The sequence below is a fragment of the Budorcas taxicolor genome, chromosome 18 (genome assembly GCF_023091745.1).
Source record: "Budorcas taxicolor isolate Tak-1 chromosome 18, Takin1.1, whole genome shotgun sequence".
Classification (NCBI taxonomy): Eukaryota; Metazoa; Chordata; class Mammalia; order Artiodactyla; family Bovidae; genus Budorcas; species Budorcas taxicolor.
The window spans coordinates 25,815,415-25,834,906 of NC_068927.1; the positions used below are offsets into that span (position 1 = coordinate 25,815,415).

Consider the following 19,492-nt stretch of genomic DNA (forward strand, 5'->3'; position numbering starts at 1 on the left):
TGTCAATGTAGAAAACTCTAAAAACACAGACCACCACACAGACTCAGGGATGGTCACCTCCAGTATTTTCCCAACATACATGTATTTGCCTTTTAGAAACAGTATCCTACAGTGGTTCTTTTGTTGACTTTTTTTTAAAATTACATGGCAAATGTCTTTTCCATATCACTATAACTGCCTGTCATCTCTTCCAAGGCAAACCATGCAACATCACACTAATCCAAGTCTACACGCCAACCACTAATGCTGAAGAAGCTGAATGATTCTATGAAGACCTATAAAACCTTCTAGAACACATACATCCACACACAAAAGATGTCCTTTTCATCATAGGGGACTGGAATGCAAAAGTGGAAAGTAAAGAGATATCTGGAGCAACAGGAAAGTGTGGCCTTGGAGTACAAAGTGAGGCAGGGCAAAAGCTAACAGTTTTGCCAAGAGAATACATGGTCATAGCAAAAACCCTCTTCCAACAACACAAGAGACAACTCTACACATGGACATCACCAGATGGTCAATACCGAAATCAGACTGATTATATTCTTTGCAGAGAAGATGGAGAAGTTCTATATAGTCAGGAAAAACAAGACCAGGAGCTGACTGTGGCTCAGATCATCAGCTCCTTACTGAAAAATTCAGGCTCAAATTGAAGAAAGTATGGAAAATCACTAGGCCATTCAGATATGACCAAAATCAAATCCCTTATGATTATACAACTCTCACATCCATATGTGACTACTGGAAAAACCACAGTCTTGACTAGACGGACCTTTGTTGGCAAAGTAATGTCTCTGCTTTTTAACATGCTGTCTAGGTTGGTCATAACTTTTCTTATAAGGAGTAAGAGTCTTTTAATTTCATGGCTGCAGTCACCATCTGCAGTGATTTTGGAGCCCCAAAAAATGAAGTCTGCCACTGTTTCCCCATCTATTTGCCATGAAGTGATGGGACCAGATGCCATGATCTTCGTTTTCTGAATGTTGAGCTTTAAGCCAACTTTTTCACTCTCCTCTTTCACTTTCATCAAGAGGCTCTTTAGTTCCTCTTCACTTTCTGCCATAAGGGTGGTGTCATCTGCATATCTGAGGTTACTGATATTTTTCCCGGCAATCCTGATTCCACCTTGTGCTTCTTCCAGCCCAGCATTTCTCATGATGCATTCTGCATATAAGTTAAATAAGCAGGGTGACAATATACAGCCTTGATGTACTCCTTTTCTTATCTGGAACCAGTCTGTTGTTCCATGTCCAGTTCTAACTGTTGCTTCCTGACCTGCATATAGGTTTCTCAAGAGGCAGGTCAGGCGGTCTGGTATTCTGACCTCTTTCAGAATTTTTCAGTTTCTTGTGATCCACACAGTCAAAGGCTTTGGCATAGTCAATAAAGCAGAAATAAATGGTTTTCTGGAACTCTCTTGCTTTTTCCATGATCTAGCAAATGTTGGCAATTTGACCTCTGGCTCCTCTGGACTGTAAGGAGATCCAACCAGTCTATCCTAAAGGAAATCAGTCCTGAATGTTCATTGAAAGGAATGATACTGAAGCTGAAACTCCAATACATGGGCCACCTGAGTTGAAGAGCTGACTCATCTGAAAACACCCTGATGCTGGGAAAGACTGAAGGCAGGAGGAGAAGGGGACGACAGAGGATAAGATGGTTGGGTAGCATCACCAACTCAATGGACATGAGTTTGAGTAAACTCTGGGAGTTGGTGTGGACAAGGAGGCCTGGCGTGCTGCAGTCCATGGGGTCGCAAAGAGTCGGACACGTCTGAGTAACTGAACTGAACTGATGATTATACAGTGGAAGTGACAAATTAGATTCAAGGCATTAGATCTGGTAGAGTGCTTGAAGAACTAAGGACAGAGGTGCTTAACACTGTATAGGAGGTGGTGACCAAAACCATCCCCCCAAAAAGGAAATGCAAGATGGCAAAGTGGCTGTCTGAGGAGGCCTTACTAAGAAAAGAAAAGAAGTAAAAGACAAAGGAGAAAGGGAAAGATATACCAAACTGAACGCAGAGATCTAGAGAACAGCAAGGAGAAATAAGAAAGACTTCTTAAGTGAACAATTCAAAGAAATAGAGGAAAGCAATAAAATGGGAAAGACTATAGAGATTTCTTCAAGAAAATTGGAGATACCAAGGGAACATTTCATGTGAAGATGGACACAATAAAGGACAGAAATGGTATGGACCTAAGAGAAGCAGAAGATATTAAGAAGAGGTGGCAAGAATACACAGAAGAACTGTATAAAAATGGTCTTAATGACCCAGATAACCGTGATGGTGTGGTCACTCACCTAGAGCCGGTCACTCTAGAGTATGAAGTAATGTGGGCCTCAGGAAGTATTACTACAGACAAAGCTAGTAGAGGTGATGGAATTTCAGCTGAGCTATTTCAGATCCTACAAGATGACTCAACATTGTGCTCAACATGCCAGTAAATTTGGAAAACTCAGCAGTGGCCAGAAGACTAGAAAAAGGTCAGTTTTCATTCCAATCCCAAAGAAAGGCAATGCCAAAGAATGTTCAGATAATCATATAACTGCACTCAATAAACATGCCAGCAAGATTATGCTCAAAATCCCAAATGGCTAACAAACACATGAAAAGATGCTCAACATCACTCATTAGAGAAATGCAAACCGAAACTACAATGAGATATCACCTCACACCTGTCAGAATGGCCATCATCAAAAAGTCTACAAACAATAAATGCTGGAGAGGGTGTGGAGAAAAGGGAACCCTCTTACACTGCTGGTGGGAATATACAGCCACAGTGGAATACGGTATAGAGATTCCTTAAAAAACTAGGAATAAAACCACCATATGACCGAGCAATCCCACTCCTAGGCATACACCCTGAGGATACCAAAACTGAAAGAGATACATGTACCCCAAGGTTCACTGCAGCACTATTAACAATAGTTAGAACATGGAAGCAACCTAGATGTCCATAAACAGATGAATGGATAAAGAAGCTGGGGTACATATATACAGTGGAATATTACTCAGCCATAAAAAGGAACATATCTGAGTCAGTTCTAATGAGGTGGATGAACCTAGATCCTATTATACAGAGTGAAGTATGTCAGAAAGAGAAAGATAAATATCACATACTAACAAATATATCGGAGAAGGCAATGGCAACCCACTCCAGTACTCTTGCCTGGAAAATCCCACGGACGGAGGAGCCTGGTAGGCTGCAGTCTATGGGGTTGCTAGGAGTCGGACACGACTGAGCGACTTCTCTTTCACTTTTTACTTTCCTGCATTGGAGAAGGAAATGGCAACCCACTCCAGTGTTCTTGCCTGGAGAATCCCAGGGACGGGGGAGCCTTGGTGGGCTGCCGTCTCTGGGGTCGCACAGAGTTGGACACAACTGAAGCGACTTAGCAGCAGTAGCAGTAGCAGCAACAAATATATATGGAATCTAGAAAGATGATACTGATGAATTTATTTGCAAGGCAGCAATGAAGAAATAGAGAACAGACTTACGGACATGGGGAGAAGGAAGGAGAGAGGGTGAGATGTATGGCAAAAGTAACATGGAAACTTGTACCGTATGTAAAATAGATAGCCAATGGGAATTTGCTGTATGTCTCAGGGAACTTAAACGGGCTCTATATCAACCTAGAGGGGTGGGATGGGGAGGGCAGTGGGAAGGAGGTTCAAGAGGGAGAGGACATATGTATACCTATGGCTGATTCATGTTTATGTTTGACAGAAAACAACAAAATTTTGTAAAGCAATTATCCATCAATTAAAAAACAAAATAAATTTTAAAAAAATGTTCAAAATCCTTCAGGCTAGGCTTTAGCAGTACATGAACCAAGAACTTTCAGTTGTACAAGCTGGATTTAGAAAAGGCAGAGGAACCAGAGATCAAACTGCCAACACCTACTGGATCACAGAAAAAGCAAGGGAATTCCAAAAAAACATACACTGCTGCTTCATTGACTATGCTAAAGCCTTTTACTATGTGGATCACAAGAAACCGTGGAAAATTCTGAAAGAGATGGGAATATCAGATCACCTGCCCTGTCTCCTGAAAAACCTATATGCATGACAACAAGCAAAAGTTAGATCTGGACATGGAACAATGGACTGCTTCCCAATAGGGAAAGGAGTTCATCAAGACTGTATATTGTCACCCTGCTTATTTAACTTATACGCAGAGTGTATCATGTGAAATGCCAGGCTGGATGAAGCACAAGCTGGAATCAAGATTGCTAGAAGAAATATCAATAACCTCAGACATGCAGATGACACCACCCTTACGGAAGAAAGCGAAGAGGAACTAAAGAGCCTCTTGATGAAGGTGAAAGAGGAGAGTGAAAAAGCTGGCTTAAAACTCAACATTCAAAAAACTAAGATCATGGCATCCAGTTGCTTCATGGCAAATAGACGGGGAAACAATGGAAACAAGTGACAGGTTTTATTTTCTTGGGCTTCAAAATCACTGCGGTCGGTGACTGCAGCCACAAAATTAAAAGACGCTTGTTCCCTGGAAGAAAAGCTATGATAAAATAATCATATTAAAAAGCAGAGACATTACTTTACCACAAAGGTCCATCCAGTCAAAGCCATGGTTTTTCCTGTAGTCATGTATGGATGTGAGAGCTGGGCCATAAAGAAGGCTGAGCGCCGAAGAATTGATGCTTTTGAAATGTGGTGCTGAAGAAGACTCGAGAGTCCCTTGGTCTACAAGGAGATCCAACCAGTCCATTCTGAAGGAGATCAACCCTGAATAGTCACTGGAAGGACTGATGCTAAAGCTCTTGTACTTTTGCTACCTGATGAGAAGAGCCGACTCACTGGAAAAGACGCTGATGCTGGGAAATATTGAGGGCAAAAGGAGAGGAAGGCGGCAGAGGCTGAGATGGTTGGATGGCATCACCAACTCAACAGACATGAGTTTGAGCAAATTCTGGGAGACAGTGAAGGACAGGGAAGCCTGGCATGCTGCAGTCCTTGGGGTCGCAAAGAGCTGGACACTTTGCTCAGCTGACTTAGCGACTGAACAACAACAACAACAATATAGATGTTTTACAATGTTGTATTCATTTCTGCTGTACAGCCAAGTGAATCAGCTATATATATACATATACCTTCTCTTTTTTGAATTTCCTTCCCATTTAAGTCACCACAGAGCACTGAGTAGGGTTCCCTGAGTGATACAGTACCATTTCTTGAGCTAAACTTCTAAAAGCCATTAGGTATGACTGAACAAGGCAGGCATCCATGCAAGGTGGGTGAGGGTAATGGGTGCTATTGGTGAAGTGAGATCCTTCCACACGGAGGGACTATTTTAATACAGAAGCATATTGAAATTAATGGAAAACAGATTTCTCAAAAGTGAAGAACAGATTTATAAATTCGGAAAAAGAAATATAGAATGAACCCTATAGTATGGAAATGAAACTGGAGGAATCAATGTGAATTCATTCTTTCATATATATATATGTATATATATATATATAAATATACATACACACAATATATATATACAAATTATATATATGAAAGAACCCACGTTCTTTGGAAGAACAGCCAGCTCCAGATCAAGAGCACAGGAAAATTAAGATAAACTTGGAAAATTGTGTTTTGCTAGAAAGTAAGATACAATAAGGATGATATATGAAACTGAGCAAACCCACGTAGTGGCCTTCCCAGCAACCCACCTCTTGGTATCCCCTGCTTATTGCTGATTGGAAAAAGGGGCTCTGGAAATGAACTGCGACCTGCTATGCTCCCCCACGTGCAGCGAACAGCAGGCCCAGCAGGACTGAGAAACACAGAACACAGAAACAAAGACAGGGCAGGCAGACAGGAGAGCAGCCGTAACTTAAGGCATCAGTCACGAGGGCTCCCAGCTGTCTCAAAGGTAAAGGTAAGTCTGACTCACATTCCTAAGCTGTTTGTATACAGACAACCCCCTACCCCCAACCAGATGAGAAAAGCTGACCGTGAGCATGTAGACCCCAGACTGGCTGGCACCTTTAGACAGAAGATGCCAACCTGTGATCTCATCTTGTTACTTCACCTTGCACCAATCAGAGAACTGTGCGCAAGCTGACGACACACCCTGGGGCCCTCTCACCCCACTCTGCCTTTAAAAACCCTCCACTACACTCCATCGGGGAGCTTGGGTGTTCTGTGGACAAGCCACCTGTGCCCTTGTCTGGTGCCCTGGAATAAACGCTGTACTTTTCCTCACCACGACCCGGAGCCAGCAGATTGGCTTTGCTGTGCACAGCGAGCAACCTACGTTTCGTTGAGTGACATAAGGACATATTAAAAGGACACAAAGGTCCCCTTGATCAAATCGAGGACAATATGGGCATCAACATAATGACAGGAACCATTACATAAATAGTACCTTAAATTCACACTGACATAAATAAATGGGTAGGGACTTTCCCGGTGGCCCAGTGGTTAAGAATCCATCTTGCAATGCATGGGATGTTGGTTCAACCCTTGGTCAGGGAATGAGGATCCCACATTCCCTGGGGTCTCCACACACTGAAACTCCTGAGCCCAAGTGCCACAACAAAAGGTTCCACATGCCGCAACTAAGATCAGATGCAGCCAAATAAATATATATATTTTTTAAATGAGTAAATAACTGGGGAGATGGCAATGTTTTATTTACAAAAGAACAACTAATAATAGAAAAGAAATTATTTTATTAGAAAAACCATCATCTGGCAACCTGCACAGTAATAATGTAATAAAAATAGCGGGCTTCCAGTTCAAGATGGTGTAGAAGGACATGCGCTCATCCCCTCCTGCGAGAGCACCAAAATTGCAACTAGCTGTTGAACAACCATTGACAGGAGGAAGCTGGACCCACCAAAACACAATACCCCATGTCAAAAGAAGAAGCCACAGTGATATGATAGGAGGGGGCGCGATCACAATAGAATCAAATCCCATACCCAGAGGATGGGTGGCCCACAAACTGAAGAAAAATAATACTAAAGAAGTTCTCTCACTGTTGTGAAGCTTTAGAACCCCACATCAGGCTTCTCAGCCTGGAGATCTGACAAAGGGACTGGGAATCCCCAGGGACTCTGACCTGGAAGGCCAGTAGGATTTAATTATAATATTTCCCCAGGACTGGGGGAAACAGACTCCAGTCTTAAACAAAACCGTGCACACACCAGGACCCAGGGGAGAGGAGCAGGGGCCCCACAGGAGACTGAACCAAAGCTACCTGCTGGTGTTGAAGGGTCTCCTGTGGAGGTGTGGGTTGGCAGGGGCTCACCACAGGGATGAAGGCACTGGCAGTAGCAGTCTGGGAAGGTCCCCCTTGGCATAAGCCCTCTTGGAGGTCACCATTAAGCCCACCATAGAGCCTGCAGACCCCAGGGCAGTGCTGCCTCAGGCCAAACACAGAGGGAAACCCCACCCATCAGTAGATAATTGGATTACAGCTTTATGGAGCAAGGCCCTGCCCATCAGAGCCAAGACTCAGTTTTTCCCAGTCCCTCCCATCAAGAGGCTTATACAAGCCTCTTAGCCTCCTCCATCAGAGGGCAGACAGAAGAAGCAAGAAGAACCACAATCCCACAGCTAGAACAAAAACCACATTACAGAAAGTTATCAGAATGAAAAAGCAGAAAGTTATGTCCCAGATGAAGGGAGAAGATAAAACACTACAAAAACAACTAAATGTTGTTTTTTCTGGCAGGAGACAGTCAACCTGCCAGAAAAAGAACTCAGAATAATGATAGTGAAGACATTCCAGGATCTCAGGAAAACAATGGAGAAGATGCAAGAAATGTCTGCCAAAGACCTATAAGAAATAAAGAACAAACAAACAGAGATGAATAATACACTAGAACGAATCAATAGCAGAATAACTGAGGCGAAAGAACGGATAAACGACCTGGAGGACAGAATGGTGGAAATCACTGCCACAGAGCAGAATATAGAAAAAAGGATGAAAAGAAATGAAGACAGCCTAAGAGACCTCTGGGACAACATTAAATGCACCAACATTTGAATTATAGAGGCCCCAGAAGGAGAAGAGAGAGGGAGGACCTAAGAGAGAGAGGACCTAAGAAAATATTTGAAGAGGTAATAGCTGAAACCTTCCCTAACATCAGAAAGGAAACAGTCAACCAAGTCCAGGAAGCATGGAGTCCCAGGCAGGATAAACTCAAGGAGGAACACACTGAGACACAGTGATCAAACTGACAAAACTTAAAGACAGAGACAAAATATTAAAAGCAACAAGGGAAAAACAACAAATAACATACAAGGGAACTTCCATCAGGCTGTCAGCTGATTTCTCAACAGAAACATTACAAACCAGAAGGGAATGGCAGAATATATTTCAAGTGATGAAAGGGAAGAACCTACAACCAAGAATACTCTGCCCAGCAAGACTCTCAATCAGATTTGATGGAGAAATCAACAGCTTTACAGACAAGCAAAAGTTAAGAGAATTCAGCACCACCAAACCAGCTTTACAACAAATGCTAAAGGAACTTCTCTAGGCAAGAAACACAAAAGAAGGAAAAGATCTACAGAAAATAAACCCAAAACAATTAAGAAATGGTAATAGGATCAAATGCACCAATCAAAACACAAAGACTAGCTGGGAGGATGAAAACAGGTGCATGTATGCATTTCCGCTTACCACATCACTCTGCTTGACTCCCCAGACCATATGTAATTATTTTATACTGTTAGGTTAATCATGTTCCCTTTATGGCCTGCAACTGTAATTATCTTTCATTTTTCCATCTGGCTATTGATTGTGAAAACTGAAAAGCATCTTTTACTATTGTGATTATGTAACTATTACTCACTTGATACCACTGTATCATGATCGATCAACAAAAAAATAACAGAACTCTGTACCACTATGATTTAATAGAAAAACCTATCATCACTTTTTAAAATCCAGATGTATGTCAGAATTATCTTGGAATTTTTTGAAAAATACAAATGACCAGGCATTGCTTTTTTCCTCCAGAGCTCCAGGTATATTTCTAATGAGCAGCCACGTTTAAAAACAACTGAACTATATGATGATCTTTCACTTTTATCTAGTTTTGTTTCACTTTTTCTATTTCATATTCAGTGCTGCCATTTCATTTAGTTTATGTTTTCCAGTTTCTCCACCTTTTTTTTTTATGTTCTTTCTCAAGCCTTTATCAAGCATAATAGAAAAGCTTTTGTATACATGTATATGTATAATATATATTTTTTTAAAAACTTATGAATTTTTGCCTAACTAAAAAATGTATGACATTTTGATTCTACTTTTTTGACTTAGTATGAACAGAATGCTCTATTCCTAATTTAAAAAAAACAGATATGCAACAAACAATAAAGGTTTACTATATCTAGCACAGGGAAGCGAAGTGAAAGTCACTCAGTCATGCCCAACTCTTTGCGACCCCACGGACTGTACAGTTCATGGAATTCTTCAAGCCAAAATACTGGACTGAGTAGCCTTTCCCTTCTCCAGGGGATCTTCCCAGCCCAGGGATTGAACTCAGGTCTCTGACATTACAGGTGGATTCTTTACTAGTGGGGCCACAAGGGAAGCCCATAGCACAGGTAACTACCGTCAATAAATATCTTGTAATAAGCTATAAGGGAAAATAATTTCAAAAATTATGTATGTATAACTGAATCACCTTGCTGTGCACTTGAAACACTGTCAGATATACGTCAATAAAATATATTAAGAAAAAAAATCAATGGATGCTAAAACAAGTGAATCAAATTTTAATAAGAAATGGGATATTTACATAAAGTGTCTCCCTACAAAATATTTATTACCTTAAAGACAAGGACAAGTTTACAGTGGAAAAACCTGACGTCAGCCACCACCTTAATTAAGAATCACTTATTAAGCACTGGTAATATGACACACTATCTACTGCATGATAAGATGCAGTAAGAAGCACACATGAGGAATCAGCAGACACACCCAAACAGAGGGGAGTTTTACGATGTAACTCATCTGTAAACTGTGAGAAGCATCAGGATCATAAAAGTCAAGGGAAGACTGAGGGACAGTTGTAGACTTAAGGAGACTAAGAAGACAGGAGAACTAAATGCTATGCACAGCCCTGGACAGGACCCTTTTGCTAATAAAGGACCAAACCACAGAACCTGAATGGAGCCTGTGGATTAGATGGGAGTGACATATCAAACCTAATTCCTGATTCTGATTGTTCATTATTATCATGTAGGAGAAGGTCCTTGTTGCAGGAGTTACTGAAGTATTCAGGGGGTCACAGAGAATCCTAAAGGCAACCTATTCTTAAGTAAAATAGAAAAAATTCATTTGTATTATTCTCACCATTTATCTGTTTGAAACTACTTCAAATTACTCCCCGAACCCCGAAAAAAGGGGCATATGAGAAACTTCCCTGGTGGTCCAGCGGCTAAGACTCCGTACTCCCAATGCAGGGAGATCAGGTTTGATCCCTGGTCAGAGAACTAGATCCCACATGCCACTACTAAGACGTAGCACAGACAGATAAATAATTGTTTTAAAAAAAGGGATGTGACATGACTATATGTCTAAGTTATCCTCAAAATGTTGTTACCAATTTGTACTTCTCCAGGACAATGTATGAGAGTAAACCCAAATCAAAATTTTATTCAGTAAAAACAAAACAACCCAAAACACTTATCCTTCCAGCTGAAAATCAAACATGCTTTCAAAAGGACATGTACATGCTCAGAAAGGGAGCTGGAAGGATGCATCCCCAACTGGTAACAGTGGACATGTCTGAAGAGAAAGGAGGACAAGGAGAAAGTGAGGGGGGACTATTGTGGATTACACTCTATACTGCTTGACACGGTATATTGTTTGACTTTTTATCCTTAAGAATATATTCAGAGAGGGATAAACTGGGTGATTGGGACTGACATGTACACACTATATATATCGAACAGATAACTAATAAAAGACCTACTATAAAGAACCAGGAACTCTACTCAATGCTCTGTAATGGCCTATAAGCGAAAAGAATCTAAAAAACAGAGTGGATATATGTATATGTATAAATCATACACTTTGCTATATAGCTGAAAGTAACACAACATTGTAAATGACATATATACTCCAACAGATATTAAAAAAAAAAAGAATATGTTCATTTATTACCTTCAAAAGAAAAAAAAGGCATTGAGGGGACACTTGTTTCCTAGGAAGTATAAGAGTGAGTTTACAATATCACCTTTGAATTTCCTGATACCATACGCAAAGCTTATATGTATATGCATTATTAGCATTTTTCTGAAAATATTGAAATGGAGCAGGACCCTGCAGGGCCTTCCTGGACACAAAAGCCCTTCTGTGTCCTCCATTTCTTGCTTATGGAAAAAAAAAGGCTTGTCTCCTAGGCATCCCCAAGTTCCAAAGAGCAGGCTCAAACAGTTAATGATTAGGACAAAATAGTCACAGGACTCCTAATTCCTCCTGAAGGGACAGAGATAAGAATTGGATGCACATTTCTGAGCTATTCTTCAGAAACTAAGACAACCCCCTCACCACCAGGATGAGGTGGAGGATGGTAACATCAGGCTGACCACAAGTAACACGGAGCCCCCAGACTGGCTGGAACCAGAAGGTCGATGACTGAGATTCCCGATATTATCACTGCTACCTCACCACCAACCAATCAGAAGGTCCATGAGCCATTATGCATCTGAAAACCCTCTGCCTTGTCTTTAAAAATCCTTCCCTGAAAGCTACTAGGAAGTTCACTTTTTTTTTTTTTTTTTTGGAGTGTTAGCTGCCCATTCTCCTTGCTTGGCGTTCTTATTTTGCTGCAAAGGCTACTGTCAAGAGTTTGGCTTTATGGGACTTCCCTGGTGGTCCAGTGGTTAAGAATCCACCTGCTAATGCTGGGGACATGGGTCAATCCCTGGTCCAGGAAGATCCCACATGCTATGGAGCAACTAACCCCTCATGCTCTAGGGCCTGTGTACTGCAACACGAGAAACCACCAAATGCGAAGCCCACACATCAAAACTAGACAGTAGCCCCCACCTACAGCAACTAGAGAAAGCCCAGGCACAGCAATAAAGACCCAACACAACCAACAAGAAAGAAAGAAAGTTTGGCTCTGTGTGAAGTGGGAACGCTAACTTTGCCTGGTTACAACAGTCATAGCTCTCATCACACTCCCAGAGAACCCTGCCTTGTACCTTCCAAGATGGACATTTCTCTATCTGAGCTGGGTCAGACCATCCTCACTAAGAATATCCTAACACTATGAAGGGATACATAGTCTAGGATTTTGCAACACTGACACTGTCTTCCCATAATCGTTTAGTTAAAGCCTTTAAATCTCAGCGACAACAAGGTTTTATCTCTCTTACCTGAGAATTCGTATTTAGCACAGGACATGTCAATGGTTGACTCCAGGTCAATCTTGGAAATGTCTGAAATCCAAGACCGGAAATGTTCAAACAGAATTTTCCTAGGAATGTAAACAAAAAATAACTTGTTACACCATGATGGGGGCTCCATTTCGATCTATGACATAAATATTTTTTCCTGCAGGTTTTGGTTCATTTAAGAGCCATTCTTGAGAATGTTCTTCACTTTAAACTTGCCAAGTTTAAGACTAGTATTCCCAGAGAAATAAATGCAGACCTCTCTACTGTAATATATTTTGTTCTACTGTTTCAGCTTATTTTTTTCCTCCTAAATTTATAGTATTGCCCTCCCATGGTAGCGGTCTGGCCTTTGAGAGCAGAATACCAATGTTCTAGTCCAAAGTTACTGACTTCTAGACGTGCTTTTCAGCACTAACACTAGCTCCATTATTTAACGAACACTTGGGTGGGCAGCACTGTTGAGGACTAAAGACTTTAAGCTACAGTAATGGTGACTACTATGCTAATTGTGTAATAATAAACTTTCTTCATGTAAGTTCTGATACTAAGATGATACCAAAGAAAAGATGGTTGAACATTCCCATTTACAGCTAAAGTGGCTCTGTATAGAACTCTAACACAATTTAAGACTCACTAAACTCTGAAATTAGGTTAACTTCGATGGATCAACATTTTTATGTCAGTTTTATCTCCATAAAATTGGGGAAAATATTTTTTAAAATATTTTTAAAGGGTTTATACTAGTTCAAATTTTGTACATGAAGAGAAAACAGTTTTAATCATCTTAATTCAAATGTACATAACTGAAATCCCCATAAAATGCAATTGTGCTGTTAATAACTAAAGATCAAGTCTCCAGGTTGATCCCCTGAAATTTTATTACCAAATATCTTTTTATACTGTATACTACCCAATCCAGAACGTTCCAGAATATATTGTACTTGTTAGTCCAACCGTAAGTGCCATGTAACTTTTACAGGCGGAGTTGCAAATCAGAATAGACCAGCAAAGCAAACTGTAAACCAGGCTTCAGGTAAAGTGGGTGGTCAAAGTCTTGAGTCTTAAACGTTTATGCAGCTGATATTATCAAAGCCTTTCATCCCTCTTTTACTGGTAACATCAGCTGCCACAAATTTATTCCATAGAAAGCTCTTCCTCTGGTCATCCCATGAAGGTGTCACAATTATAGGGCTATTTTCTGCCATCATTCTCATTTGTTAACAGCATTCATGAGAGAAATCATAAAACCTAACAGGGAAAAAAAAGGTCACCTTTCTGTAAAGACAAGGAATTCCATCATTCACACCATCTGGCTATTACCTTTTGGGTACAGAATGTAACTCAATCCCAGAGGAAAGACATGCTTATCAGAGGCGTGGTGTGAACTAATGAGACAATGCCCTAAAAGCATGGTCATGGAGGAAAAAAGGTCTAAATAACCGTGAACTGTTACAGTTAACAAATACTTTAGGTTTTAGAAGAAGTAATCTGTGCAGACTGCCACTATTTAATCCTATTAGCCAGATTTAAACATACCATTCTTACAAGTCTTTTTCTTTGTATACACATAGGTATACAGATAAACGTTTCTTTTTTTCAAATGAGATCACACCTTGTGTGCTATTTTTAACTTCTTTCTCTTTGTATTTTTCTAGCCTATGCCTTTGCCAGCAGTATCACATTTTATAAATCACTTCAAAAAACGCTGTAAATTAAACTGGGACAAAACAGTAATTATGTGAGATACTGAGTCTCAGAAAGATTAAAATATAAAAAAAAAAAAAGTGTCTTGGAATTGATGAAACAACTACTATACTCATGTGTTGAGCATTTAATGGTTATTAGTTCAGTCCAGTCACTTAGTTGTGTCTGACTCTGAGACCCCATGGACTGCAGCACACCAAGCTTCCCTGTCCATCAGCAACTCCTGGAGCTTGCTTATTTAACGGTATAGTTTTCCACTTTGTTCTGTACCATTATCTGTATAACTCTTGATGGATGGCCATTTAATTTGTATGTAATTATTCACTTATGATAAACAATCTTGTATGGAATCTTTGAGCACATCCTTATTTTCACAGGACAAATTCTTGTATGTGGAATTATACTACAAAAAGCATAATTTTAAGGGTTTTGATACATTTTTCAAAACTATCTTCTAAGAAAAATTGCAGCATTGTATATCTACACTTCTGTCAACACTGGAGCTTTTGTTTTAAATATGTCAACCTGACAATGTGAAAGACGGTACCGCCAGTATTGTTTTCCTGGTTACTAACATGGTCATTTTATCACTGGAAACTTTGGCCATGGAATCAGACAGACATGGATCTGTATCTCGGCTCCATTTTCCCCTAGATAACTTTGAAGAAATTACTTACTTTCTGTTTCCTCCTCTACAAAAGGAGACAATAATGCCAACAAAGATGGCATGATGTAACATTTAAAGCACTTACTCCTTTGCCTGGCACATACTCGGCACCCAGCAAGTATGAGTACTCCTTTACCTTAAAGCACAGATGTGGGGCTCTCTTCTCTTCTTCAGATCGTCAGACTTGACCATGAAAAAACAAAAAAAGGATTTCCTTCATAAATCAAACGCACAGAGCAGAGCAGTTTAGGGAGGGAGCATGCTGGCAGTCCAGCAATGTCACTAAAAGCCTGGACTCTGAAGCCAAATTGCCTGGGGTTGACACATGGCCCCCTCCATTTGGCAGCTCTGTGACTTGGGCATGCTGCTTAGCCTCTCTGTGCCTTATTCACTCCACAAATAGTTACAAAAGTATTATAGTGGAGCTTATACATTCTTGTGGGGGAAAGACAATAAACATTACAAATTGATTATTAGAATAAAAAAGGTGAGGAATGTCATGGGAAAATAAAGCAGAGTATGACGGACCAGGAGTGCTGAGAGCAGGGAAGGGCTTGCAATATAAATTTGGTGGCCAAGTTAGACTTCATGCATGTGCAGCAGAGGCTTGAAGGAAGCTGGGAAGTGTACTCAGGGAAGATCTCAGCAAAGCAGATTCAATGTCCTGAGTGGGAAGAATGCCTGGCCTGCTGAAGAAATCATAGGATGTGGCTTAGTGAGTTGGAGGGAAGCAGCAGGAGGTGGGGCCAAAGATGTAATGGGAGACATACAACCACTCTGGTTTTTGCTCAGAGAAATGAGAACCTTAAGGAGATTTTGAACAAAACTTTTTAGAACTGAGATGAAATTCACGTAACACAGAATTTACTATTTTAACATCTCCAAGAATGTAATTCAGGGGGCTTTTAGTATTTTCACATGTGCAACTATCATGCATGCATGCTCAGTTATATCTGACTCTTTGCAACCCTGCGGACTGTAGCCTGCCAGGCTCCTCTGTCCATGGAATTCTCTAGGCAAGAAAACTGGAGTGGGTTGCCATTTCCTACTCCCACTATCTAATTCTAGAATATTTTCATCATACCAAAAAGAAACCCTTTACCTATTAGGCAGTCATTCCCCATCTCCATCCCCCAGCTCCTGGCAATCACTAATGTACTCTATACGTTTTGCTGGTTATTACCAATAAATGGAATCACACTATATGTGGCCTTCTGTATCTAGCTTCTTTCACTGAGCTTGTTTTCAAAGTTTACCCATGTTGCAGCAGTATTTAGTACTTCATTCCTTTTTCTGGCTGAGTAATATTCCACTGTATGTCAGACATACCACCTTGATCTATCCATTCATCATCAGTTGATGGACACCGGGTGTTTCTACTTTTTGGCTATTATAAACATTGCTGCTTTGAAATCTGAGTACAAATTTTTATCTGAGCAAATGATTTCAATTTTCTTGGGTCCATTAACATTTTAAACAAACACAATGGCTGTATGTGGGCTAAGGGTAGAAGCAAGGAGAGTAGTTAGTCCACCAACAGGATAATCCTGGTGAGAGAAAAGGCTTGGGTCAGGTGACAGCTGTTAGCAGTGGAAGTGAAAAGTGTATTTTTCTGAATATATTCTGACAGTAGATCCAAAAGAATTTCCCACTGGAATGGAGAAGAGGTGTGAGCGAGGAATGAAGGATAACCTCAAGGTTTCTGGCCTGGGTCACTGGAAAGACTGCTGCTCATCAACTGAGACGGGGAAACTGTAAGTGGAGCAGATTTAGGGCGAAAAGACAAGAAGTTTAGTTTTCGAAAGTGTGAAACACTTCACAGATATCCAAAAGTGGAGGCAAAGCCATGAGACTCCCTGGAGTCTCCAAGGGCGAAGTCCTAGAGTACTCTGTCATTAAGAAGCCAGGTACCAACGGAGGACCTGCTGAAGGGAACTAAGAAGGACTTGCCAGTGAGGCAGAAGGAAAATGAGTGTGAACGTAAAGTATCCTGAATGTAAAGTGAAAAACAAAGGAAAAATCAGGCCACTCCTAATGACTAACTTGTTCAGGAGAACTGGAAGTTGTTATAGGCCCCATTATCAAGTCAATTCATAGCCCAAGCAAAGAAAAAGGGCTATAAGTGAAGTCTGATGGGACAGGAGATGGAAAGCAGGTTTATATTTACTGTCTTCGGGTGAAGAAGTCCCACAGTGAGCACAGTGAAAAATTATTCACACAAGTTCCATTAAGCACCGTTGGTATCTAAAGTAATGGCTGCTTCTTTTTCCCTCGTTACCTTAGGGCCGTTTTTACTATTTTGCCTCTCATGGACTTCACAGAAGTATTTTCCATCTACCGAATTGCATTAAGTAAAAACCAGTTTGGCTTCTCAATTTCAGTAATCGGATATGCATATAGCCCTAAATCAACAAAAGAGGCCTAGTGTTATCAAAGTTAATATAATTATAAAGATAGATGACTATGACTTTTATTAACTTTTACAACTTCACTATGGATACAAGCTATTTTTCATTAGATTTCCAGAATTAAAAAGAGAACGTCATTTGTGTATTTAACCAGATTAAATCATACATATAAAAGGCCCAGAGATAGACTGGGGGACACAATCAGCTCGAGTGCAAAAGACTAAACGCAAGACAGAGGAATTTGTTACTTTCACCCTAGATTAGAAGAAATAAAAGGGAAAATGGAAAAAAAACAAGATAGCTCTTCATCCTCACTTTTTTTGTGATTTTTAAGGACTGTCTTTAAGGTTTTATAAAGACCTCCAAGAGTGATGTACACCCCGCAATGAAAAATATCCTCCCAAACTGGGGAAACCAATGACCTATATATTTTTAAACCTCGCATGGGCCTGGCTTCTAACAGCAGGAAAACAAGCCTTGATTTTGAGTTAGTCTTCTGTCAAATTCAATTGTCCACCAATTTAAGAAGACTAGATCTAACTCTCTACAAGACATATGACAGGACATAAATCCACCTAAACAAGACACGAACTCAAAACCTTAACTGGTTAGTGGCTTAAACAGTGAAGAATCTGCCTGCAATGCCGCTCAGTCCCTAAGTCACGAAGATCTCCTGGAGAAGGAAATGGCTACTCCAGTATTCTTGCCTGGGAAATCCCACAGACAGAGAAGCCTGGCAGGCTACAGTCCATGGGGTTGCAAAAGGGTCAGATACAACTGAGCAACTAACACAGTATCTTCCAGTGTACTACTCTCTTTATTATATCACTCCCCAAAATGTACTTATCAGCTTACTGTACTTGACTATCTTTCACCATCACTACCACCTCTATAATTTTAAATTTTAAAGGCTTTCAGGGCAGAAACTGGCAAAGACTCCCCCATAATACTTATTAACACCTAACACATAACCTAGATAGCATATTGAAAAGCAGAGACATTACTTGGCCAACAAAGGTCCGTCTAGTCAAGGCTATGGTTTTTCCTGTGGTCATGTATGGATGTGAGAGTTGGACTGTGAAGAAGGCTGAGTGCTGAAGAACTGATGCTTTTGAACTGTGGTGTTGGAGAAGACTCTTGAGAATCCCTCGGACTGCAAGGAGATCCAACCAGTCCATCCTAAAGGAGATCAGTCCTGGGTTTTCTTTGGAAGGAATGATGCTAAAGCTGAAACTCCAGTACTTTGGCCACCTCATGCGAAGAGTTGACTCACTGGAAAAGACCCTGATGCTGGGAGGGACTGGGGGCAGAAGAAGGCAATGACAGAGGATGAGATGGCTAGATGGCATCACTGACTCGATGGACGTGAATCTAAGTGAGCTCCGGGAGTTCGTGATGGACAGGGAGGCCTGGCGTGCTGCGATTCATGGGGTCGCAAAGAGTCGGACATGACTGAGCGACTGAACTGAACACACAGTAAACACTCAGGTTATGTTAAATAAATGAATGCTTTTAACAACGTCAAGACCAGACCAGGACCCCCAGTGGAAAACCCAAACTAAAACCTCAAGTCGATATGGTAATGAATGATTTTTACAGACAACGACTTTCTGAAGTGGAAAAGCTAATGTGAAAGGGGCATAAATACCTGCTGGAATTTATATAAATCATTATACTTTTCATGGAAGTCCAAGTTCAAAAGTTCCTTCTGAAGTCCTTCCAAGAAGTTTTGGCTTTGGATGAAGTTTGGGATCACGCAGTGAAGAAAGGGGTCCATGTCCATGACAATGGCTTCTGTTGGGAAGAAAGTGTTATCCGTGACTTTTACTTCTTGTATTTTTGACTCATGAACAGCACAGCAGAGAGAATACAAAAGGGATGGTGATGAATTTTTGGAAACTTAGCACCTAAAATCAAAGAACTATAAGTTCTTTTTCTTTTCTCTTCCCACTCAATACTACTTTTCGAAGGTGTGCTTAACAATGTTAGGCCTTAAGATGAGTACAGGTGATGTCACTAAATTAAGACTCCTGCTCTTTTGGAGAGTTTTTTAGTTCACTGATTACTTACTCAGCTGAATGCATTTCAGTCTTAATTCATTTCCCCCTAAACTTCAAATGAAAGTAGCAAATTAAAAAGAGAATAGCAATACTGGCTGGAAATTTTTTTTCAATCCTTTTTCTTTCCCTAAAGTACTGCTAGAGGAAGTCATTATATATATATATATATATATTTTTTTTTTTTTAATAGGGTGAGGCATAACCCTAACTCCTTGAGTTTTATCTCAACGTTTCACCCACTAAGTCTGGTGGGAGAGATTATGTACCC

General features: G+C 40.5%; 1 protein-coding gene across 1 annotated transcript in view; it reads right to left on the reverse strand.

Annotated features, from left to right (window-relative positions):
- The window catches only part of OGFOD1 (2-oxoglutarate and iron dependent oxygenase domain containing 1), a 33,995-nt gene that overhangs the window by 7,728 nt on the left and 6,775 nt on the right, over window positions 1-19,492 (reverse strand). The window contains exons 2-4 of the mRNA XM_052655355.1: window positions 18,813-18,958; window positions 14,893-14,939; window positions 12,365-12,465 (exon numbers count right to left, since the gene is read on the reverse strand). Coding sequence (XP_052511315.1) covers window positions 12,365-12,465; window positions 14,893-14,939; window positions 18,813-18,958 — 294 coding nt within the window. The remainder of the gene's footprint in view (window positions 1-12,364; window positions 12,466-14,892; window positions 14,940-18,812; window positions 18,959-19,492) is intronic.